The sequence below is a fragment of the Alosa pseudoharengus genome, unplaced genomic scaffold (genome assembly GCF_046254945.1).
Source record: "Alosa pseudoharengus isolate Yale_2024_CS ecotype anadromous, Long Island Sound unplaced genomic scaffold, YU_APseudo_1.1 YU_APseudo_1.1_scf_2, whole genome shotgun sequence".
Classification (NCBI taxonomy): domain Eukaryota; kingdom Metazoa; phylum Chordata; class Actinopteri; order Clupeiformes; family Clupeidae; genus Alosa; species Alosa pseudoharengus.
Window position 1 is genome coordinate 24,014,568 of NW_027468663.1, and position 24,309 is coordinate 24,038,876.

The following is a 24,309-nucleotide window of genomic DNA, read 5'->3' on the forward strand; positions in this document are numbered from 1 at the left end:
CTATCCTTCCCAGGGGAATACAGCTACTGCATTCCCTGGAGTCAGTAGAGCAGAGCCAGAGAATGTCCCACTGTAGGGCCTAACTGCTCCAGCGCCGCCACACCAAGGAGTCAGCCACAGGGCTGTCTGATGCTGGAGCCCTGACAGGACAAATGATTTGAGTCATGTCACGTGTTAACATGTGACAGAATCTCTCTCTCTCTCTCTCTCTGTAGCACCTGTGGACTGATATATTCTGGAGATTGTTCCCATTTGTGCTTGGCTGACTTCAGTGAAGAGGAGAGACACACCAGCTGTTGAAAAGGCTGCTCTTCCTCAGAGTGCAAAACCTGCAGGGGAAGTGAGGAACCAAGAATGGCCGCTTGTCTTTCACAGGAATGCCTGCGCCCATTTTCAAAAAGCGTGCATTTCCCGGCCCTCTGGAGAGGGCTACACGACACCAGCAATTACAGCTAAAGCTTACAGTGGGCATCAGTGGACGGACCGGATCTCACCTGTAAATGGCCACATGTCCGAGGTCATTCACCACTCAGCGCCACCAAAGCCCTCAACATCTAGCGTGCGTGCAGCTAAAGGGTCATTTACGCCTTCACGGTGTTTGTCCTCTCACCTTCCCCTCGGCCCGCTCCTGGGGGTGGCCACGGGGGGCAGGGGGGAGAGTGATGGAGAGAAAGTGGACCCTTGGGGCAGAAACACAGTCGCATAAGTGCTGGGAGTTTCACCAGGTCTGTGAATTTGGTTAGACTTGAAAGTCAGGTCAAACTTGACCTTGACAGCTTCAAGCAAGCTGGAAAATTCAGCAATGGTAACACGTGTGTGAGCTTTTGAAAGTAAAATTGGGCAGTGAAGAAGAGAGGAGTCTGTTTTTAAATGGAGCCCAACGTGTAAATGCAGCCTTCAAGAGATTGTTTTCTGAAAATTACTTTTTCCAAGTAGTATGATTCGGTAGTACCACAAAGATGGATTTCATAAGCCGATGTCCGAAATCCATTGTCACTAATGCCATTCATCCTAATATGAGCTCTTTTCCTTTACTGCAGCTTTGCCAATCTTTCATTTCTGGTCAGTGACTCATCAAAACTCAAAAAGCTCGAAAGCTAAATAAAGTTATAAGACTTTGATTTTCAAAAGTTTTCAAAACCCACAAATATTTAATATTTTTATCCTTATATCCAGCTACATATTTCAAATTTCAAAGAGAACTAAAAAATATATGTATATGAATATAAAACCCTAAAACGTTCCTGTACAGAAATCCTATGGCTCACTCCACCTTGGCTAAAATGGGGGATTAATGAATTGGACTCTGCTGCCACCTGCTGCTTAAGGTCAACAATGGGGTCAGTTTGCACCAGGTTTTAATATTTTTTTAATAAAAATCGAGTACAGCTCAAAACCTCAAATTGATAAATTCACAATATAATCACAAGGCAATATTGCTATAATCTGTGAGTCAATAAGAGCAGTGAGAATAACCAGAAATGACAAAAGTTTGAATATTTCAGTGGAAAACATGCAGTTTGGCGTGTGGAAAAAAGTGTCATTAGCTCTTTTACCACTCTTTATCTATTTATCTGTCTTGTTGTCCTTCAATAGTGCAGCAACAGATAGTGTTAAATATCCTGCTCTTAGAGTACCATGAACTACCCTGAACTACATAACAATTGCTTTCCACAATTGCTTTTCTTTGGCCAGTGGGGGAGAGGAAGAGAGACAGAGGACAAGAGAGAGAGAGGACAAACAACATTACTGCCAGTTAGCCCTTCTATCCTTAAATAAGATATTTACTCCCGAGTACTTAGCGAGCACAGGGCCACCTGATCAGTGAAACAGGGGCACATCCACTTGTGTAGTGTCCAAAGTTGGAAACGCAGCTCTCGTTGGACAGTCATTCTCAGAGTGCTCCTTTTCTACCCCTGGGGACTTGCTGCGATGGTGGGGTTCAGGTAGCGGCGTGTGGCCTGGGCACTCACTGGCTGCCTGTGTGGGCTGCCTTCAGTTCCTGAGGAGCCAGGTGGGAGCGGCGTTCCCCGACTGGGTGAAGTAGGCCCACCACCAGGGCTTCTCCTGCCTCTCCTCGCCGTTCTCTCCCAGCTCACGCTGCGTGTAGCTCTCAAACTGGTTGTAGGGGTCGAAGCGCTCATACGTCTCCATGCCCGGGATGTAGAGGTCGTCCATCTCCGGCTTGTACGGGACCCTCTTCAGGACGAAGTCCACGCGGCCGGCCCGGGCCATGATCCGCGGCAGGTTGATGCGCTTCACCGCTTTTGAGTAGCCGGATGCCGTGACGGTCAGGACGTGCTGGCCAGGAGTGAGCAGACGCCAGTAATCCCCGTCCTCCGCTGTAGCAGGAGTGCGGTGGGGGTAATTCAGTGTAATTCAGTAAGAGATTGACATTTGTATTTACATTAAACTATTTGGTTATTTGTTTAATCAAAAGTGCTACAGGAATTAAATGAAAATGTTACATAAGTGGCAAATAGGGAAGAGATATATTTGACATGAATTTAAGTTGAATGCTTCCATTTCCAGGAAGCATGACTTCCCCTGTAGAGGAACATACATGTTTTGAAGCAGAGCTGTTTTGACAGGAAGCCGAGGACCCTTATGGCTTTGTGATGGCTCACCTGTTGTGATGTCGTGGCGTATTCCCTTCACTGATATGATTGCACCTTTAATTCCATTGCCATGCTCATCTCTCACTACACCCTTGATTCCTCTGTGGACCTGGAACAAGTCAACATGAAAGAAGCCTCAGATCCCTACAAGAATAATGCAACAGTGGCCAATTCACACCATTCAGTGCTCAATTCTACATACTCTTAAATACAAGACCACAATATTTGTTGATAAGTTAGCATGGAACTTGGTGTTCATTTATGCTGCTAATGCTAGCTTTGTTAACCATTCCACATTGTTAACCAACATTGTATATTAGGTATTGTGTCACAGTACCACTTATGCAATGATCACAGTAGTACTGAAACACACGACAAAGAACCTAATGGAATGCAAGTGATGATAACATGACTAGATGAAAGGCCACAGTGGATAAACTCTGGATCAAAATCAGTAGAGCATTATGGGAAACTGGACCTACGGCTTCCATGAAGCTGAGGAGGGACTCTTTATTCCGTCTCCACTCCGGGTAGAGCTCCGCCTCTGACGGAAACTTGTCACAGCCCAGCTCCACGGTGACCTCGAAACAGTTACTGTGCAGGTAGTTAAAGTCAGCCATACCTGCAAATGAATGAGGCATTTGGACAGTAGGACATTAAATTGGACAGCCATTTTCAGGCTACAGGCTACTAGCTATAATGAAATGTTCAACTCCATACTGTGCAATGCAAAGGGATCCCTCTGACATGGAGTAAAGGCAATTAACTAGGTGTTCAGGTCTAAGTACAATACTGTACAGTAAATGTGAATTTCTGTGGGAGGAAAATACCTCCTGCGAAGCTATACCACTGGGCCCCGTTAATGATGCCCCTTCTATTGATAAACGATGCGCCACATCTGTTCGTATTGTTGTTGGCCATCTCAGCATGGGCATCAGCATAAATCCTGGCCAACTGCTTGAACACCTGTTATCAAAAAAAAATATTTCAATTATATTGTTATTATACATATTGTATATTATAGTATATAATGTGATTATGTGGCTTTAGAGGTATACAACAATATTGATGTCGGACAACCCCTTCCTGCCCCAGCAAGCCAATCAACTGAACTCACATTTACACATTTATTCATTTAGCAGACGCTTTTATCCAAAGCGACTTACACATGTCTATTATATTTACATTTATATATAAGAGCCATTCTCCCCAGAGCAACGGCAGCCCAGCTCTTAGCCACTACACCCCCACGCTACCACCGCCCCAAGGAACTCATAAGGAACGTGAACCCTGAACCGTGACCTCTGACCTGTTCGTCGGGCGTGGGGGAGTGCAGCTTCTCCTCCTGGGGGTGTCTGGAGAAGTCAAAGGGGTAGGACACCACCAGCTCCCCACCGTGCAAGCTGGCCGAGAGGACGAAAGGAATAGAACGGATCCATTTCATCACCGCGTAGGTCTCTGGAGCCACCTGCAGGGGAACACAGGGGTGAGACACACGGACCGGGCAGTACTGTGCTATTAGAACCGTATGAGGAGCAAGGGTCAGTTAATAAGCTATTAATATGGAAGAATTTCATTCATTTGAAGGCATACTACCATGAAAAGCATGATCCTAAGAACAAACCATAAGATAAACAATCAGTCTGCTATATTGATGCAGATTCCTGAAACCCCAGTTTGATAAAGCACTTGATGGAGAAGCCATGCTAGTTTCAGTGTCATGAGGGCCCACAGGAACGCTGGGCATGACGGTGCATCGGTACCTTGCCAAACCAGTAGGAGTCGGGGATGGGGATGTGGTCCACCCTAAAGCGCCTGAAGCGGCGGCGGCTATACGCAATGTGGGTGAGGGCAGGGAAGTTGCGGTTCAGGTCGATGTTCTGAGCGTTGCGACGGCCACTGGTCCATCCGTTAAAGATGTGGCCCTGTAGATATTTCCCACACACAGCAGCAGTCAGAAGAGGGAAACCTTAATTAATTCATTATAGAGAAACAAGCAGACAGAGCTCTCTTTTATTGTGTATTTTTGTTCTTGTTGTGAGTACTGACTCCAGATCAGCCACTGGAAAACAAATGGCATATTTTAGTCAGGGCGTGTTTCAAAGTCACAAAGTACAGTGCAGTTCAGTCTAAACAGAACACAGAAAACACAGTATAATTGGCAGTTAAAGGTACGGAGAGTGAAGTAATTAAAGTTAGAATTGTTTAAAGGGTTTGGCTTTAGCTGCCTGTTGAAAGTACAAAGTATGATATTTATAAAGAGAAAGAAATTACAATTTCATAATGGACCAACACGGTTCACGGGATAGCAATTACGGGATGACCAAAAAAGACTGGTTTAGATCTGTAATAGATCACTGACTTGACAGCATTGTGTAGTTGTGTAGTAGTTACAGCTCTTTTGTATAGCTGTTTTGTTTTCTCCCAATTTTAATGATCAGCAAAATGTTGAATGCACAGTGATAGGCCTATACGTGAATGAGTGATTTTCCTATTCTTGCCAATAATCCATTATGTTGTTCAAAGTACTCAAGCACAAACTGTATTTGAACTGCCCCATAACAAAACTGAATGCTATCACTTCAGCTCTCAGTCTAGACCTGTTAAGCTATGCATTCAGATTTCAGCCTAAGATCTAGTTTATACTTACTCATGGCACTATAATTCCTCTGTGATATCTCCCTCAGGTGATACTCATTTTTTCAGCTTACTTTGCAATTACCTATACACACAGACAAGACTGGCCATACACCAATCGAGCCTGAACAAGCAGAATATGTTGTTGTGGTGCACCCTGGAATATGGATGGTGTTAAGCTGGGTTCTGAATGCACACCTTTACAGTGTGACAAAATTGGCATTAACAGGCTTAGTGACAGTATTCAGCATTCTGGTACAGGGCAGTGTCTGGACGTTTCAGTTTAATATTTCTTGTTGTAGCCCGTGCTGACCCTTTCAAGAGAAGGGAAGGGAAGTTGAATTAGCTTTGTTGAATATGTTAAAGGAAAATTCTGGTATTTAGCACTTTGAATCCCTTTTCTGGTTTGTTTTGGATGAACTAGAGTGGTGGACACCAACATTTTGACGAATGCACAAACATGTCCTTAAAACAACCCTTAACGTTCGTTTTCAAAACTGTGCAACTCACCGAGTGGATAGTGGTGTTCGTTGATGTTCCAAAACAAGTAGCATAGCGAAATACAGTTTCTGTCGTGTTTTATTTGCCATTTTGTAAAATCCCATTGATTTCTGTTGGAAGAGTCATTGCACGTTGATATTACTGCGCCACCGTCTATGCTTCAGGCTCAAATATTGAGCGCAAGTTTATACGTGGTTGTGAGGTGTCTGAAAAAAAAGTTCCACAATAGCAAATAAGACGGCTGGAAATCATACATTGCGCCGATATATTTGATTTTAATAATCAACGAACACCACTAACCACTCGGTGAGTTGCACAGTTTTGAAAACGAACGTTAAGGGTTGTTTTAAGGACATGTTTGAGCATGCCTGTAGGCAGCCACTCTGAAGCAGTAAAGGCGATTCAAAATAAGTCAGAAAAGTTGAGACAGGACCAATCATCAAAGTTTCGGTGTCCACCACTCTAGTTCATCCAAAACAAACCAGAAAAGGGACTCAAAGTGCTAAATGCCGGAATTTTCCTTTAATCTAAAGGAGGAATCATAAGAAGTTGCAGAAGTGAAGTTGAATTAGCTTGGTTGACTATGTTAATCTACAGGGTGAATAATATGAGGTTCACAGACACAACTGACACAGCCAAAGGAGGACAGGATAAGTAGATAGGAACTGGACTCCATATGTGATGTGATCATCTCATTTGTCAAAACAATGTTGATAACAGTCTTGACAAACTCCACACATCTTACGGCGTCACTGACTTTACGATGGAAAGATGAGATCTTTTAGCTGCACTGTTGTGTCCATTAGCCTGCTGGGAACACTTAGTTCTAGTTTGAAAAAGAAAGTAGAGAGTAAAGTATCATTAGTGGGAACTAAAAGGACATGAGCATTCCTACAACCAGCTGTCCTTTGCCTACTCTAAGTATCCTCTTGAGATGCAGTAATTCCATATATTTCCTGATGTAAAAGAAGTGGAATGAACTAAAATTGGATGAGCACTTCTGTGGGGTGGAACCATTAAATGGTTTTCAGTAGCTTACAGTTGAAAGTCAACAGGAACCTGTTGTACAATCAAGGGCAAGTTTTAGACTAAAATTGTCCAGTCTGTCATACATGCTCCTTGTTTTTTTTAACTCATGATAAGTTATCTAACACAGGCTTTTCTGAATGGTGTGACCATGATTTCTGTGACATCTGTCACATTAACTCTCCTCCCTAAGCCACAGACACACTCTGGTGGTAGGAGGATGAAGCACCACGGCCGGGTCTGCAGACGGACGCATGTTACGGCACGGCGTGGCCTGGCGTGGGGCGCGTGGCGATCGGCTGGATCGGCTCGAGCCGCGGATTTGGGGACGGATATTTACTTCCTGGTTGAATTCAGGGTCGTTGCGATCGGCTACCTCAGCTGCGGCCAATTCATAGCCGTCAGGGTTCATGGAGGGGAGGATGTGGATGCGGGTGGTGTTGATGAGCGTCTGGATGCGCTCATTCCCGAGCAGGTACTCCGAGCACAGGTACTCCGACAGGTAGATGAGAAGCTGCCGCCCCAGGACCTCGTTGCCATGCATGTTACCCACATACTTCATCTCTGGCACCACTAGAGGGCACAAAAGGCAGCAGTAACATTTTCTCTCTGTGTTTTTTGCATGTGTACTATTTATATTCAGTTTACTTACTTTACTGTGGAATATGTTTGGTTCAAGTTTGTTGTAGTACTTGATTGAGATGGATTTCAGTCATTCTAACAGTGTGATGAAGCTTCAGGTCACCAAAGCGCTATCTATCAAAACCAATCATACACACAGTCCCACAGCAACCGCTTTGGCTGAACTTACATAGCTCATGTTGTCCTGGATTACTGGAGAACTCAATGACCAGCAGGTCTTTGCCCTCAACACTGCGCCCAATGCTGTACGTGCGGGAGATGTGGGAACATTTAGCGGCAGTCTTCTTCAGGGTGTTCCACATCTGGGCGTTGGTGTGATAGGTAAACTGGATGATGGTGGAAGGCTCATCAGTAAAGTTGGCAAAGGCAAACTCTTGCCTTGCTGAGAATGCAGAATAAGGATAACAGTGAGGAATGGGGTCAATATGCCCACTCCATGTTACTCCAACCTACTACCACTACCTAGTACATGATAAACACGGTCAAGGCTTAACCCAGTGCTATTCAATGCAATACTCGCAATGCCTTCAAATCTGGCTTCCGTGACTACGATAAAAGCAATAAAATAAAAACTAAAGCAGTGATTGGCTGCAAAAGTACACAAGGTCGCTTGCGCCTCTCACACTGGGCTGTCAGATAACATAACCTACACAGGAATTCCCGCGTTGGCAGCAGTATGCATGTTTCACTGGTTTATTGTACAAATATGAAATATGACAGACATAGGATGCTACTGATAGCCTATCACTTGATTGAGGCATTAAAATGCTGCTTATTGTTTGTTTAATTTCTTTTTAAAATATGAGCTATGACAGAAGTTGGGTGTGAATGTTCCCCTGTATGTTCCCCAGTATCCCCTGATATTGTTTTACTGGTTTATTTGACAAATCTATATGGACCTGCTCTATAAACACCGTATGTCTGTTTGGAATTGTTTTGAGAGCCTAATGCATCTGAATGTCCACCACATCCATGATTGTGAATATATTTTACTGAACTGAAATTAAATGGAGCTGGATACTCATGAACGTATATCTCTTATAGCCACAATAGGAATAATTTTAGCAACACCATATTTTGGGTGGACCACGAAGACCCAGTGGTTTTCCTGTCTGGCCCATTTGGTAATGAAGTTGAATAGCCCTGGCTTAAACAACGGCTGAAATCAACAACATCAACAACCTCTCTATTCATTACAGACAAACAAATTGCAGCCAGCTGACACTGGATACCAAGGTTGACTGCAAAGGACTGCTGAAATGACAATGTAAAAGAAGTCACTGGTCTTGAAGCCTCATGCGGCCTTCACATACAACGTGACAACAGCACCCTTTATTTTCAATGGCTTGTGCGGCGCAAGAAAGGTTTGCCAAGCGTCGCTGTCGTCACGTGGTGGTGACTACTACTTTGCGCTGACCCCAGTGGCCAGCGTAGCACATACCACATACCACGATGTAACATCTCTCTCTCGCTCTTTCTCCTACCTTTAAACTCGGACAGCGGGTCGTAGCAGCCCTCCTGGCCACTGACGAAGAAGCGGTCACAGTCCAGGAAGTATGGCCAGGCCATGTCGATGCCCTCGAAGGCGTGGGAGCAGCCACGACGCACAGCCTCGCAGGAGCTGCGGCAGGGTTTGAGCGCGCGCCCGGAGCGGCACTGTGGGGCCAGCACGGAGCAGCCTAGTAGCCGCAGCTCCTCGGAGCACTCGCCGTTGAGCAGGCCGTGCAGCACGCTCAGCAGCAGGTACTCGGCACCTTGCTCGGCATCCACGCGGCTCCGGTGGCCCAGGATGTTGGGGAAGGTGATGTGGCTGTAGGGCATGTCCTGACAGTAGGCCAAAGACATGTCTGTGCAGGTGACTGACGACAACCAGACATACAGCACAAACACACACACACACACACAAACACACACACACACACAAACACACACACACAAAGGCAGGGATGGGGAAAATGTCATGTTATAGCTCAAAATAAATGTATCAAGAGTAAGGACACACACACGTACACACAAAGACACTCACTCACACACACACACACATTCACGCACACACACACACACACACACACACACACACACACACACAACCATGTCCAAATTGAAATAATCGCGCTCAATATTCTGCTTATTTTCATGACATTACAAAACAACTAATCTTCAGCAGTAGCGTTTTCTCCCAGAAGCCAAGGGAAGCCAGACTTCCCCTATCTCACCTGACAATCGCTGTTATCGTAAATGAAACATTTTATTTCATCGAATTACGGCTTTGTTCAATCTTGCCGTGTTGTCATCTCCCGCTTTCATTTATTATTTTGCAATGAATGAATCTGCGCCCCATAAATTGTATGTAGTGAATGTGGTGAAACACAGTACACTCCCATCATATCCAAGTGGCACCCAGTTGGAATCCTTGGCTATTTCCCAAAGTCGACCATGCTTCCTTGATAGAATGCTTCCTTGCGAGTCAGGTTCTACAAAAATGAGGGTAGAGGCCTCTCTTGTGTTCTCAGACTCTACTTTGGATCAGACCAGCTGGTGTGAACGTGCACGTCACTGCGGTCCATCTGAGCGCTTCCGTTTTTAACTGCACACTTATGTTTCAGTAGGGGTGTTGCTCCGATGCATGTCAACGCTGAGGATTATGGGTATTTTTGTTCACCTGAGGATCTACAGATGCATCCTTGAAAATTCTCAGAACTAAGGTCACGACTTTCGGAGCATTCTTGACGTTGGAACAGTGCTCGGCGGAGTTCGATGACGTGGCGACCTTAAAAAGGCGACCATTGAGTATGCTTCCTCGACTTTGGGAAACAGCCCTTATTGCTAAAGGAACGTGTAAATAAAAAGATGATCAACCAATCAAATTAGGTATAGTTACAATCACTTTCAAACTGTGATTCGTCAGCACCATAGAAAGGAAGCCATCCTCCTGTCTATCCCTTCCTGTCTATCAGTCATTTATTTAGGTGCAATTTTGAGTTTTGTTGAGATTAGATCATGCTAGCAAGTGCCATTGTGGACAGTAGAGATTTGAAATTGTTAGTAGGCCTACAAAAGGATTTTAGTAAACTGCTTCTTTAACAATGACTTAAAATGAAATCTGACGGCAGACCAATGCCAAATCTGGATGTTTGAGAGGGTAGAAGTTTTAGGACTTTCACGAGTGGCAGTAATCCAGGCTGCGTTGTTAGCCTACATTGCCGTGACATTGCATGTTACATAGCCTATTCTTATGCTCCGTAGCCTACGCATAGGCCCAATGTAGTGGTGGCCAAGTATGCAGTAGAGGACGTCCTCCAGTAGATAATGTGTGAGGGCGGGAGGAAAGGGAGTTAAGTCTTTCAGAAACAAATGGTAGGGGTTAAGTCATTTAGAGACCATCAGACGAGTCCAGGACGAGTCCAGGACGTGAGTCCAGCAAGTGATATTCCGGATGTAGGCACATAATTTACTTTACTGTTTATGGAGAATACAGCTGGAAAAACTTGTTTTCTTTTAGAGTCTATGGACAAAATAGTCTCATTAGGTAGAACCTTTTTATTATTATTTGTAATTCACAGTTATGTATTAAATAATCGATTGCACCTGACTATTCACTTGATCTGCCAGAGTCAGCTTGGAGGAGTGTTACTATGTGTGACATTGGTTTACACTACAGCAAAACATCAAGTAAGCTATCAACACGTTTTCAGTACCACTGTTGCAGAAATCACATGCAAGAAGGTATCCTTTTGATTTTTTGTACATGTTTGCACATTCCAACATAAGGAAGCAGCATGGGAAACGTTGTTTTTCTGCCTTAATTTTAAGTCTTTCGGAGATCAATGACTGTCGCAGGAAGTGCATCATAACAAAGTGTTACCAGACCCTCTTATAACAGCTGTACTGTGGCTATACTGCAGGCTCGGAAAAAGAGTTAAAAATTAAGGCAGAAAAGTCTCCCATGCTGCTTCCTTATGTTAGAATGTGCAAAAATGTACAAAAAATCAAAAGCATACCTTCTTGTATGTGACTCTATGGTGCCATGAGTAACACATCAGTGCATGACATAAATAATCAATTTATTTTTCTGTGTTGAATGTGAAATGTGGTAGGAGATGATTAAGGAGGGTTAGTATGGGTTATCTACAGATATGTGTTCCTGGCTCTGCTGATCACACCAAAAATATACAGGTGGCTGATGATTTTCAAGCAAGAACATGGCTGTTTTAAGAGGCCTTAGGCAGCAGTATAATTTAGAGACAGTCTTGCCTGCTCCAAGACTCCCTCTTCCTTCACTACCTTTCCTTTTCTCTCACTTTCTTCATCCTTCTCTCTTTCTAAGACACCGCTCTCTCTGTCACCCCCCCACCCCCCACCCCCCTTCTCAAAGAAACGTGTCATGTCATGTGATGTCTGTTGGTATTTGTGACTGTTTTTTTGTTCTTCCCCTGCCTGAAAAGATCAGGCCATGACCCCAAGGCCTTTACTTCGCAAGACCACTGAGTCACAGACAACAGATGGCAACACATCCCCCAGTCACTAAAAGCACAACATTTGTAGTTATTTTTGAAGCATAAAATTGGCAGCTATTTTCATGCTGAGACAAGTTTGCAGTACTTCCCAGTAAGTCCATAAGGATAATTTGTACTGTAGAGCGTCTGAAGGCCTGAAGGATTACTTACCTTTTTCTTCGTCTGGAGCTCGGCATCTTCCTGAAAAAAAAAATACATCATACGAAATAGTCATTCGCTGGTGCACCGGGTGATGACTGATAAGTCTGTCATCTTGTTGAACGCTAGATGGTAGCAGAGAGCGTTATTAAAATGCTCACCAACTTTACTTTCTTGGGATGCTGAAATAAATATAGACTCCTCACTGTGATTCCCAGTACAACACAGAGCATATAATTAGTCTGCAAAGTATTGTTTTTGGTCTCCAGATCGTCCCCTTAACTCATAACATGAGACAAAACGACACCACGCTAGTGAGAAGCACTGCTATTAGGCCTATAGCTCAAAGTCTCTAAACGCCATGTCTTAAATTGGCCTAATGAAATGAGAAGAGGAACTAACGGTAGTTGCTTTATCATAACACTCTTGTTGTTATGACACGTTAAAAAAACATCATCGCAACAAACAGCGTAAATAGTTCTACATGTTAAACCCATTAGTAGGCTAAGAATAACAAAACCAGAAACATGACCGGACTGGTAATAGATGATGCTATTACACACAGTAAGTTTACAAGAGAGCTGCACCATGAATGAGACATGATTAGATGTCCTAAGTAATTAATTGTTTGTGTAAAATCATGGTCAACATCACCTAAAGCCTCGTCTCCAGGTTCACATATCCGTGGCGCAGCAAAGCATGTCGCCAAAACACTGAGAAGGACGACCACGGAAGGCATTGTGCGCTCTGTGCGTTGTGATGTGGCAGCCTGCACAGTAGCCTGCTCTTGAAGTGTATGACCTCCCGTCGAAACTCTGTATTGCAAGAATATTCTCCGAAACTGCCAAAACGATCAAATTACAGCACCCTGCTGGCTAACCAGGAGGCGTGGACATCGTCCAAATTACTGGTAGGTGTTTCTTTCCAATAGCAAGCAATGGTTATCTAACCTATAGTTACTGTTAAGTTAACATACCATAGGAGGAATCTAAAGTACAACAGTGTTTGATGAAAAAAAACTTTTCAAATAGGAAAAAAAAAACTCTGGAACACACGCCCATTTTCTTGGCGTTATTCTAAGTTTCCAAAGATGGGATTCCAGATGAATACCCCTGGCAAATCATTCTGACATAGCCTAAACCTGCAGATCACCTTTTCTCAGATTGTCAAATATCACACAATTGTTATTGTGAACAATATTTATTAATATGTTATTTGGACCTTTCAGTTGGAAATTAACCACTGATGCAAAAAAGTATAGCTCATACTGCCTGCATGGGAGTTGATAAACGTGCTTGTCCGAAGCAACTTAGATTTAAAAAAAAACTATAAAAAAAAACAATAACTATTAAGTAATAATCAACAATAAATGCTCAGAATAAAATGATAAATAACAAATGGTGTGATTTGCAAATGCTCGGATTGGCATTTTGGGCTTTCATTAAAATGGCATTTGTACAAGGTCCATTTGTAGTGTGATCATTTACTGAGACCATTGCTACTGGCTGCACTGATAAAATCTGGCCATTCCAGACAGCAAATCTCCAGTATCTTGACTCCTGGCACACTCTTGAGAGTTTAGCAGTCAGGGGGTTGGAATTTTCCCTAAACTTGTGAACAACAAAACACAGTGATGGACTACAGTGTTACAGCACAACAACAAGAATTAGACCACAAATGGTCCCCTGCTGCCACCGTACAGCTTAGCTCTAAATTGGCATTGGCATAGTCCTCTTGAAGTACTTTTAGGCTACTATTCAACAAACCAACACTTTTTCAAACAGAACCAAATAGCATATACTTCCAACTGAGATCCATCCATGACACACACGCCTTGATGTGTACAGTCTCTGGATTTGAGAGGACATTCTCCAACAGGTAAAAGTCTTGGTTTGTTTGTGCTACAACAAACAGTGATGTGTGTAGTCCCAGCAGTCAAGCATAAGGAATTAGCAGGATAGCTCATTGTTTATACACCTGAGTAGCCAAAGCCATTAGCCACTTGCTGACTCAGTATTATCTCCCCTTATGGTCACAAAGTGCTAGGTGCTAGTGCTAAGGCGTCAGTTCCTCTCAGTCTCTGGATGAGTTAATGGTCCGCTTGGCTTTTAGCTTGCAGAGGCTAGCTGACTCTCCGCGAGAAGCCGTCGTTGTCAGTGTCCGCAGTGCTGCTGTGTCCTGAGGAGGGGTAGGCTCCGCGTCCCAGGGCCCTGTTGGCCATGCTGATCAGAGCCTTCTTGAACTGCTGGCGAAGGAGGGAGTACACAAAGGGGTCAAGTGCTCCTTTGCTGTACGCCAGGCATTTGCTCACGATTCCCCAGTGACGATCGATGTGAATGTCCGGCGCCAGTTCAGTTAACCTGTAAGAAATGAACAAGGAGTCGTTGACTGCAATGGCATCTCTCTTTCTCTCTCTCTCTCTCAATTGAAATTCAAATTCAACGTTGCTTTATTAGCATGACTGTATGGGAACAGTGTTGCATACAACATAACATACAGTACAAGAACATAGGGCTAAACAGGGGGGGGGGGGGTACATCAGTGTGGGGGTGGACATGAAGGATCAAGGATCTAGAATTAACAGCAGTAAAGAACAAAAGTAATATGTGTACCCCCCACCCCCCCCTCTCTCTCTGTAGATACTGTATACCTGCTGGTGTGTGCATCCTGTGTAGACCAGGGGTGGGCAAACTTTTTGGCTCAAGGGCCACATTGGGTTTTGAAAATTGGCCGGCGGGCAACGTTTACATTGACATTGTAAATGCTCTCTAAGAAGAGTGAAAAGCAGTTTGCAGTAAAGCTAGCCAACGTCATCTCTTTCGCAGGAAAAAAATAGCGAGCTGCCTGATAACCAAATTAAATGCTCGGGGGGCCGGATTAAAGTGCTTGGCGGGCCGGATCCCACCTCTGGTGTAGACTCTGTATGTGTGCTTTATTGTAATACGTATTTCAAATAAACCCTGTATGTCCAGTCCTGAACTTCCAACCACATTCATAGTCAAATGTTCCAAAACATTTAGGCAGATTGTTGTGTCACAAACCAGGATCAGACGCCTCTAAATACAGAGAGGAAACAAAATGAAAACAAATGCCAGCACTTCTGAAGGGAAACATATTATAATGGAATGAAGGCATGCTAAACACAACACATAATCTACAGCGCCTTCCTGTGCTTCTTCATGTGAAAGGAATCCTCAGCATTTTATTCAGATGTTCCCCTGCCCACAAAATATTACATTGAAAAAGAAGTAATACACAATTTTCAGAAAAGTCTATTGATATTTGAGCTTGACAGCCCCCCCCCCCTCTCTCTCTATAGTCCAGGAACAGAGTAGTGTTCAAGCCATATTGTCTTTTTCCCATTGACAGAGCCTGGAAAGTAGCCTTCAAAACTGTAGCCCTTTTAGAACACACAGCTAAAAGACTAAACTATATAGAGCAATTTGGTAAAGCAGACAATATTATTTATTAGATCATACTGTCATCATATACTCCATCATACTGTACCTTGTAGATAAAACATACAATAACATAGACAGCAACTTGGACAAGATATACATAAGCTTCTTCTGTTAATCTCTGACTGTTACATTACTCCATATAAAATGTTAAAACTATTTTGATAGTTACAATTTGTAACATGAGTTCTCTTTCAGTTGAATTCACTCGACGTTAACTTAAGGAAAGTCATTCTCAGATTACGATCTGATCCGATCTCCAATCATCCATTTTAGGGATTTTTCCGTGGACTACTGGCTATATGTATCCGCACCACGAACATCCAGTCCTCTTTTATTCTTCAGTAACTGTGAACATCAAGACTCCAACCCGCTGGCGAGGACGAGCTCAACTCAGTTGGATCCCACTTCCCCTGAACAAGCCTTGACATCTTCCTACTTCCTGTTTAGGTGGTAAACCGAAAGCAAAATTCTGAAAGCCTTTTCCAAAGCTGCACACCTTGCCAAGCATGCCTTTTATCAAGGCGACAAATACTCTAAGTGAGAAGGTAAGTATGATGGCAGAGTTCCGTCGTTGCCCAGCTCCCGGTGGCCGGGCTACTCCTGCCATCGATGGGCACGACCAGTGTATCTGCCCCCACAGTGTTTGGGTGGACCTCCACACACTGCACTTCCACGTCAGAGGACTCCTGCCTCCCTCACTCGCAGCAGTTACCGCCGGGGCACTCTTGCTTTTGCTCCCCTCTTGGCACTGCTGCTCGTAGCGGGAGGCTTTCACCCAGTTGGACAGGTTTGGCCTCGAAGACGATGCCATGTCGCTCATTGCCTCAGACAGCAAGGCGAAAGTTGAGGTTCCTCCTCACAGGGGGAGGGAGTTGCATTGCGTCCCCAGTGGCAGCCTGTTGACTGACTCGCACCACCTCCGGGAGCTTCATGATGTGACCAGATAGTTCTGATTGCCAGTTATGCTTACGACTGCTAACCTTGCATGAAACCCTGGTCGCAGTTAGCCCACTCACTGTGGAGCTCTAACTCACTGTGGTGTCGACTCGCCAAAGTACACTGCCACGGCTGGACACTGGGACATGTCAGTATTCTGCTTGTGCTGCATTGTCGGCTTCTGTTTCATGAATACCAACCATGTGTGCACACAGCACCCTGGTGGTGAGTCCTACGTGGGAATGTGTTGTCTATCGTGGCCAATGTGGCAAACGTGTTCCCATTGGTTATCGTTGAGTGAACTTGGCATAAAGAGAAGGTAAGGTTATGAATGTAACCTTTGTTTTCTGAAGGAGAGCATGAGACGTTAACCCTTCCCTGCTCCACTGGCATGCTGGATCTGGTCTATTGATCACTTCAGAATATAAGAGAGGACTGAATTGGAGACTGGTTCAGATCGATGACCTCATCTCAGAATGACTTGCCATTGGTTAATATGTTGTGTTCTACTTCAGAGGGGTTATATGTATAACCTTGCATTACTGTATGTAAAAGCTACTTTGTGAAAACTGCTTAAACACATGGGAAAGGCTTATATATCATAATAGCTACAAGTAAAGTTAATGAGCTAGTATTCATTCACCATGGCTTTAATGGAATAAAGTAATCAATCTTTAATGGTGTAATGTAAATGTAAATTTCTAGGCCAAGCATACTTGCGTATACAAGGAATTTGGTCTCTGCATTTAACTGCACCTTAAAATAATGTTTCCAAAATCTTAAAATAATGTTTCAGTGGTTCATCAACTCGTAACAGGGTGAACGGCAATTCTGCATTCGCTTCGCAGCCCTCTATCGGCTATAACCGCACTATGTAAGTTTGCCAGATCGGGTAGAGGATCTGTAGTTCGATGGAATGAGACATAAGAAACTACAAATTTGACTTGCATCTGATGTTGCAATTCATCGTACTTTTATAAGTCATGCAAAATATTCTACCTTGTCTGTGGACATCGTCATTTGCAAAGCCTGTGCTGGATAAACAAATAGTGTGCGTGCGACAGAGGGAAAGTTCTTTGGTGTTGCTTTAAGTGAAACGGCAATGTCTCATGGCATTTCAATGGCAATGACATAAAGTTTGAAAATGAAATTCAACTGGCTCCCTATGAGTCTCAGCAGCCTTGCTGGCCCATTGCCTTCTGCTGAATAACCCACTTCTGCCCTCTCTCTCCTCAGTGCTAGGCTATCACATTTAGATTTATTCATTTACCAGAGGGACTTACAAAAATGAGGAATAACATTCAAGCTACAATGCAGAGGAGACCTTAGATAGACCCTGGGGATGAGAATGCAGAAGTTATAAGCACTAGCAAAGGTGTAGCCGAAGTAGAGAGTGGTAGAAGTAGGAAGAAGAAGGGAAGGGAAGAAAGGAAAGAAGGAGGGGAAGAAGGGAAGTGCATGGTAAGTGTGTGTTAGGTGAGTTGGGTTGTTGGAGTGTTAGGAGAGGAAGAGTTGGATCTTCAAGAGCTTCTTGAAGGTAGAGAGGGACGACCCTACTCTGGTAGCACTTGGTAGGTCATATCACCATCACATTACTGATATATGTGGAGATGAGGCAAATGGAGAGGATTACCAAGTGTAGTTTGTGCCACTTGATGTGTGTGTATGTGTGTGTGTGTGTGTGTGTGTGTGTGTGTGTGTGTTTGTATGTGCATTTGTGTGTGTTTATTTGTGTATGTGTGTATGTGTGTATGTGTGTGTGTCTGTGTGTGTGTGTGCGTGTGTGTGTGTATGTGTATGTGTATGTGTATGTGTGTGTCATTACTGCATTGTTTATCTTGTGCATTACGTATGTTTACAGACACTTCCCACTTAACCATTTTCACTTGATGGGTTTAGTTAATAACTCACCTTGTGATGACATAAGGAGCAAAGCAAACAACAAAAGTCCCGATGAAAATGCAGATCTTCTTTGTGGCCCTCTGTCTTCTTTTTTTCTGCTCCAAAAGACACCGTTGTTTCACACTGAAAGATTTGGAAATCAATCAATCCATGCATCAACCAAAAAATTGCTCATATAAGGTAAAACAGAAAGGCTTCAATTTGTCTACACAAATTATTATACATTATACATTATACACCGATCATAAAAATTGGCCTACTATAGGGAAAAGAAATGTAAAATGATCCACCAAACAATATAGGAAGTGCAGTTTAATTTCCTAAGTTAACCTCCATAGCTTTGTAATTTTGTGTGGAGACTGACCTTTTGTATATAAATTATACAGTTCCAATAATCAACAAAACACTCCACTGTGCAAGTTCCAGCTCACATAAACTAGTTTAAAAGGAAAAAATACTCTAGGTTGTTACATTTTGGATGTATGCATCATATTCAACCATTCAATTTATGCAGGGCAAAAGGTGATTTAGAACACAGAATGTATGAGTGCTGTTGTGCTGTCATACCTTGGGTGAATGTCCACCAAAAGAAGTAGCGTCTGTACTGTTATAACGTCTATCCTTTTGCAATGAAAACGGGCAACTTTCAAAACTTTCTGGTAAGTGATGCAGAGAATGATGAGAGGAAGCAAGAAGCTGGTGGTCTGAAACACTATGGAAAATGCAGTGAACTTCGACCTTCCGTTCTCTGATGCGCCCAGGTGCAAGGTGCAAGACGCATATGTGTGGCTGTAGCCTACCCAAGAGTATAACAGCGCAAAGATGGAGAAGGCAAAAGAATGAATCCAGGTGTATCCTACTATTATCATTGCGTCCTTATAACGCATTTTCGTAGAGTAAGTTAGCGGGAAAACCACCGCTATCCACCTGTCTATACTTAGCGCAGCCATATTTAGTGTAGTGTTGATTGTTAAAAATATCTCCATAAAACTTATAGCGGAACAGAAGGAATCGCTAAAGGGCTTCTGGTTTCTGACTATTCCGGCCAAAGTAGCAGGCATGTTCATAATAGCAATGATGATGTTGCAGAAGGATAGGTTCAGGATGAAGATTCCTGGCACTTGTCCTCGTATGTCGGCGCTGTAGATGAAACATAGCAGCACCAGCAAGTTGGAAAACAAAGACACCACGGAGATCACAATGATGAGGAGCTCCAGAAGAATATCCGACAAGTGCATTGCTTAACACCGAGTCACCAGATGCATTTAAGAATCCATCTCATATCATCAGCTGTATTCCAAAAATATTGATCCTTAAAGAAAGGCATTTTAGCGACGACTGACAAGTTTAGAGTTATGGACGCATAATATCAGAGAGCTGTCCAGTGTACTGAAATTATCATCCAATCTTACATTTCGTCCAGAGAAATAATTTAGCACAATTTGGTCAGCTCATGTGATATTATATTTTGTACTTTACAGAGTGCCACTAAAATGTTGTGCAAAAGGAGGAAAACGTGTTCACAGCAGCCCTGACTGAGTTTGCGATAGCCGGTCATGCGCAAGAGGTAAAAAGCCTTCGCTGGCGCGCTTCAGCTCACGTGCGGCTGGATCACTGCATGTGACGTTTGCTCAGTAAACGGAGGGTGATACCGGATGACACAATAGGCTATGCATTTCAGACACAATATTACACTGTGAATAATTACAGCCTGTAGTTATCTAATTAATATTTGTGTGTGTGTGCTACAGTCGACCTTTCAAAGAATGCTCAATTAGGTTAAGCTCATGCCGTGGAATAGGCTAATTTCCCTCCTAACACCATTGTCATGCTGAAATATTCCAAGTCAAGTGTGGAAATGAGTGTGGCTGAACAAACTACACCTTACCACATCCATGTAGTATAAACCTGCAAAACGTAGTCTGTTGCATGAGAGCAAAATGAGCTGTTGGATACTGCCCCAGATTTGTGACATGGCTGGTGCTTTTCACAGCTACTGGCAGTAAATATAATATCCATGGCAACCATCTTATCTGATGAATTTTGATATCCTTTGATCAGTCTTCTTCAATTGTCAAGGATCAAATAAATGTCCAGACTCAGTTAACAATTGATGGGCTGTCTTAAACAATGTCCAGTGTGAAGGACCCTTGGTGACTGAAAAGATTCATGCTAATACTATTGTTCACATAGTGATTCACGTTTCCACTAGGAAATAGCCTAATAATAATCATAAGAACTGAAGGCTATATGTTCTTACACATAAATCCCATAATGGTGTGCCCTATATGTGCATATGCCATTTTTACATCAATAGCTATGAATAATTTAGGTTTGTTGTGTAAAATCCCCACAGCCATTAACAGTTATGATACAATCAAATGTTTACACAACTGGAACTTCGCTTTCATGTTACATGATTAGATGTTGCATATGTTTTATATTTATTTGAACGAAAGACATCAAGTCAGACACATTATTTTGAGGGATGCAGTCCTAGCTTTCGCAATACAACTTCTCTTTGATGGGCTTGTGAATCAAATTAATAATTACCATCAGGGACTGTACTCTGTGTGTTTATCCCATTAGCGTGTGCTAAACTCCATCATCACTGTTTCTCCTGGCTTCTCTCATCGGGGAAGTCTTTTTTTTTTTTTTCAAGACCATGCAGCAGAAAACTATGGGAACCCTTTTAATAGCGACCACATGGTCCTTTGGACCCCAAGAGAATATTATGCAAGGAAATGCTGATGGCAGAAGCACTTAAGTTGTCCATCAAGAGGCAGGGTACGGCTTCCCCCAGAGCGCCCAAACACCGACAGCACAGAGGGAAGAGACAGAGGGCTGAGTGCCTGCCTGGTTACATAACATAGAGTCTGTGGGGATGGTGTGTGTGTGTATTTATATGTGTATGGGGGTATTCTAATGCTTGTGTGTGTGTGTGTGTGTGTGTGTGTGTGCATTTGAGTGAGAGAGAGAGGTATTAGCTTGGTACAGATAAGTTAGTGAATGTTGTTAAGTGTAGTTAAGACCCAAACGTGCAGATCTGATTAACCTCTCCATAACCTCTGCTTCACCACCCCACTCGGTGCACACTGCTCTGATAGCCACATTGTGCTCCTCAACTCTAAACGAGGATTGTTCGGTCCACACTGAGGGAAGTAAAAGCAGAGACTTTCTAATGTGGAGACACAGCACTCAAAAAATACTCCATAGAAATGCATTACATGTGGGGAAATCAGAATGTATTTTATTTGGTACCAAACATAAGATAAAAAAGGCACCTGAGTTAAAAGTCAGATGTAATGGTAATGAAATACAAACAAAGTCAACAGTTACATATTTAGGTTTAACATTGGACCAGACTTTGACCGGTCATTCAGTTGCGGAGAAAAGTGCTTCCAAATTAAAATTTGTGTACCGTAACACAAGGCAATTCGATTTTAAAGTTAAAAAACTCCTTGTGTCGGCGCTTGTGCAGTGCCATTTTGACTATGCCTGTTCAGCATGGTATAGTGGCCTGACAGTGAAAATTAAAAATAAAATGCAGGTTATGCAGAACAACATGATCCGTTTTATATTAGGTAAACCACCTAGGTATCATGTCACTTCTAATGATTTTAAGAAAGTGGACTTTCTGCCTGTGAAACTAAAGGTTGAACAGCTAAAACTGAATCATATGTTTAACATTATCAATGGGGTAGCCCCTAAGTATTTGGGATCCCAAATTGTAATGGTGCATACTCAACATACCCATGAAACAAGAGCAAGTGTTCGCTCCTGTAAGGTACCATCTGCAAAGAGCGTGGCACATAGCTCTTTTTTATATACAGGGATTATGCTATGGAATAGCCTTCCAGTAAATATTAAAATGGCAGAAACAAAAAGGGTTTTTAAACAAAGGGTTAGAGTTTTTCTGTGGAATAAAGTAGAGAATTAGGTGACTTAGGAATGTGATTTTATATGTGTAAATGTGATATCTGTTGCATGTGTTGGTAACGCTTTAGAATAACATGTGCTTATTAGGTATTAACAGTGCATTATAAGCAGTTAACAAATCATTACTAACAGTTAGTTAACGGTTGTTATCCTTTAATAACATTAACTAACTGTTAACATGCAGCTTGTAAGTGTTAACAAGCAGCCTTTTAAGTTACTTACAAGCATATTTGTTAACAGTTGTAAGTGTTAACAAGCAGCTTGTTAATGCTTGTTAATGGTGTATAAGAGAAAGAAGTGGATAACTAATACGCTTAATATGACCTTTCTTACCTATTTGTAGTAAATTTTGCAGCCCCCCAATCTAAAGCGAGGACCACATAGCCTATAGCTCTACAAGCCCGACCTTCTATCTCTATATATCTACTGTATCTATCTATCTAGCTTGATTTAGCTGTGAGAAATGCACCTTCAAAATTACTGCAGCGAGCAGGAATCAAACCCCGGTCTCCTGCGTCACAGAGTGACCTGTTACTGACTGAGCTACATTCCTATCTGTTTTTTTGAAGAAAATGTTTGTATTGATTCTATATTCCGATAATGTTCTATATCATACCAGCTATGCTTTTTACAAATATGTTTCTGATGGAAAAGTGGTGTTTAATTAATGCAGCAACAGACCACGAATGTTCGCCTCTGTTCAAGGCAAACTGAAAACGTTCGCCTATGTTTGCGACTTTGAACGCACGCACTTGTCGTCTTTAAGCCTCGGTTGCTAGGTAACCATACAACTATATACTATATACAAGGCTGGCATAATATCTTTAGACTGCTGACAAACTGACAAACTGTTTAATGCGTTCACTGAACAAAGATTATGGAAATTAAACACAACTTTTCCATCAGAGACAAATTTTGTAAAAAACATAGCTGGTATGATATAGAACATTATCGGAATATAGAATCAATATGAACATTTTCTGCCACAAAAACACAGATAGGAATGTAGCTCAGTCAGTAACAGGTCACTCTGTGACGCAGGAGACCGGGGTTCGATTCCTGCTTACTGCATCAGTTTTGAAGGTGCATTTCTCACAGCTAACTCAAGCTAGATAGATATATACAGTAGATATATAGAGATAGAAGGTCGGGCTTGTGGACCTATAGGCTACATGGTCCTCGCTTTAGATTGGGGGGCTGCAAAATTTACTACAAAGAGGTAAGAAAGGTCTTAGTTAGTGTATTAGTTATCCACCTCTTTGTCTTGTACAACATTAACAAGCATTAACAAGCTGCTTGTTAACACTTATAACTGTTAACAAATATGCTTGTAAGTAACTTAAAAGGCTGCTTGTTAACACTTACAAGCTGCATGTTAACAGTTAGTTAATGTTATTAAAGGATAACAACAGTTAACTAACTGTTAGTAATGAATTGTTAACGGCTTATTATGCACTGTTAATACCTAATAAGCACATGCTATTCTAAAGCGTTACCCATGTGTTTGTATGTCTTGTCCTCTTCCATCAGGGACCATGTTGGAAATAAGTGTTTTTACGCTTTTACATGTAATCCCTTGGATACCCCTTTGTCTTCCTATATCCATAAATAAACCAAACCAAACCAAACCAATATGGCCGTTGTCTACACATATCCCACCCCTTCCTCGGCAAAATGTCGACATGTGAATACATTGAGCCAATCATGTGGTGTGATGTGAATACATTGAGCCAATCATATGGTGTGTTGTGAAGACATCGTGCCAATCATGTGTTGTGATCTCGCCGCTGGAGCAAGATTGGTGTCGTGAAGCCTTGCGCACGCGCATTTCTGCCGAAATGGATGCTCGACGAGTGCCCAAAAAGCGTTGTCATATGGCCGCCGAGTGGAGGGACTTGCCTAAAAGTACTTTGGTAAAAGCCAACCTGTTAACATTTTACATAATTTAGAACTCAATAAGAATTATGTGCAGTTGCTACTACAACAGGCAAT

The 24,309-nt window shown here is 42.7% G+C and overlaps 2 protein-coding genes across 3 annotated transcripts; both read right to left on the reverse strand.

The window, feature by feature from the left end:
* Positions 1–1,357: 1,357 nt before the first annotated feature.
* On the reverse strand, positions 1,358–12,997 carry cpz (carboxypeptidase Z). Of its 2 annotated transcripts, none has more exons than XM_076294247.1 (11): positions 12,734–12,997; positions 12,092–12,121; positions 8,909–9,283; positions 7,594–7,806; positions 7,159–7,355; positions 4,382–4,543; positions 3,928–4,086; positions 3,449–3,584; positions 3,101–3,240; positions 2,628–2,727; positions 1,358–2,342 (listed from the first exon to the last, which is right to left on the reverse strand). In XM_076294247.1, the coding sequence occupies exons 1-11, from the start codon at positions 12,816–12,818 to the stop codon at positions 1,996–1,998; spliced, it is 1,944 nt and encodes a 647-aa protein (XP_076150362.1). In that variant the 5' UTR covers positions 12,819–12,997; the 3' UTR covers positions 1,358–1,995. The 2 variants fall into 2 exon arrangements, with proteins under 2 accessions (XP_076150362.1, XP_076150361.1); XM_076294246.1 differs by having other exon boundaries at positions 7,123–7,355; positions 12,734–12,994.
* A 1,204-nt stretch (positions 12,998–14,201) lies between these two features.
* LOC143135136 (G-protein coupled receptor 26-like) lies at positions 14,202–19,616 on the reverse strand. The gene is made up of 3 exons (XM_076295864.1): positions 18,946–19,616; positions 18,388–18,501; positions 14,202–14,439 (listed from the first exon to the last, which is right to left on the reverse strand). The coding sequence occupies exons 1-3, from the start codon at positions 19,614–19,616 to the stop codon at positions 14,202–14,204; spliced, it is 1,023 nt and encodes a 340-aa protein (XP_076151979.1).
* Positions 19,617–24,309: the final 4,693 nt, after the last annotated feature.

Excerpts from the sequence above, each read along its gene's own strand:
- LOC143135136 (XM_076295864.1), bottom strand. The coding sequence starts at position 19,616 with ATGCACTTGTCGGATATTCTTCTGGAGCTCCTCATCATTGTGATCTCC. Across the intron at positions 18,502-18,945 it reads TTGGTGGACATTCACCCAAG|TGTGAAACAACGGTGTCTTT; the intron begins GTATGACAGCAC and ends CAAATCTTTCAG. Across the intron at positions 14,440-18,387 it reads GCTCCTTATGTCATCACAAG|GTTAACTGAACTGGCGCCGG; the intron begins GTGAGTTATTAA and ends CATTTCTTACAG.
- cpz (XM_076294246.1), bottom strand. The coding sequence starts at position 12,818 with ATGCCTTCCGTGGTCGTCCTTCTCAGTGTTTTGGCGACATGCTTTGCT. Across the intron at positions 9,284-12,091 it reads AGCTCCAGACGAAGAAAAAG|TCACCTGCACAGACATGTCT; the intron begins GTAAGTAATCCT and ends GGTTGTCGTCAG. Across the intron at positions 7,356-7,593 it reads TCCAGGACAACATGAGCTAT|TGGTGCCAGAGATGAAGTAT; the intron begins GTAAGTTCAGCC and ends TGTGCCCTCTAG.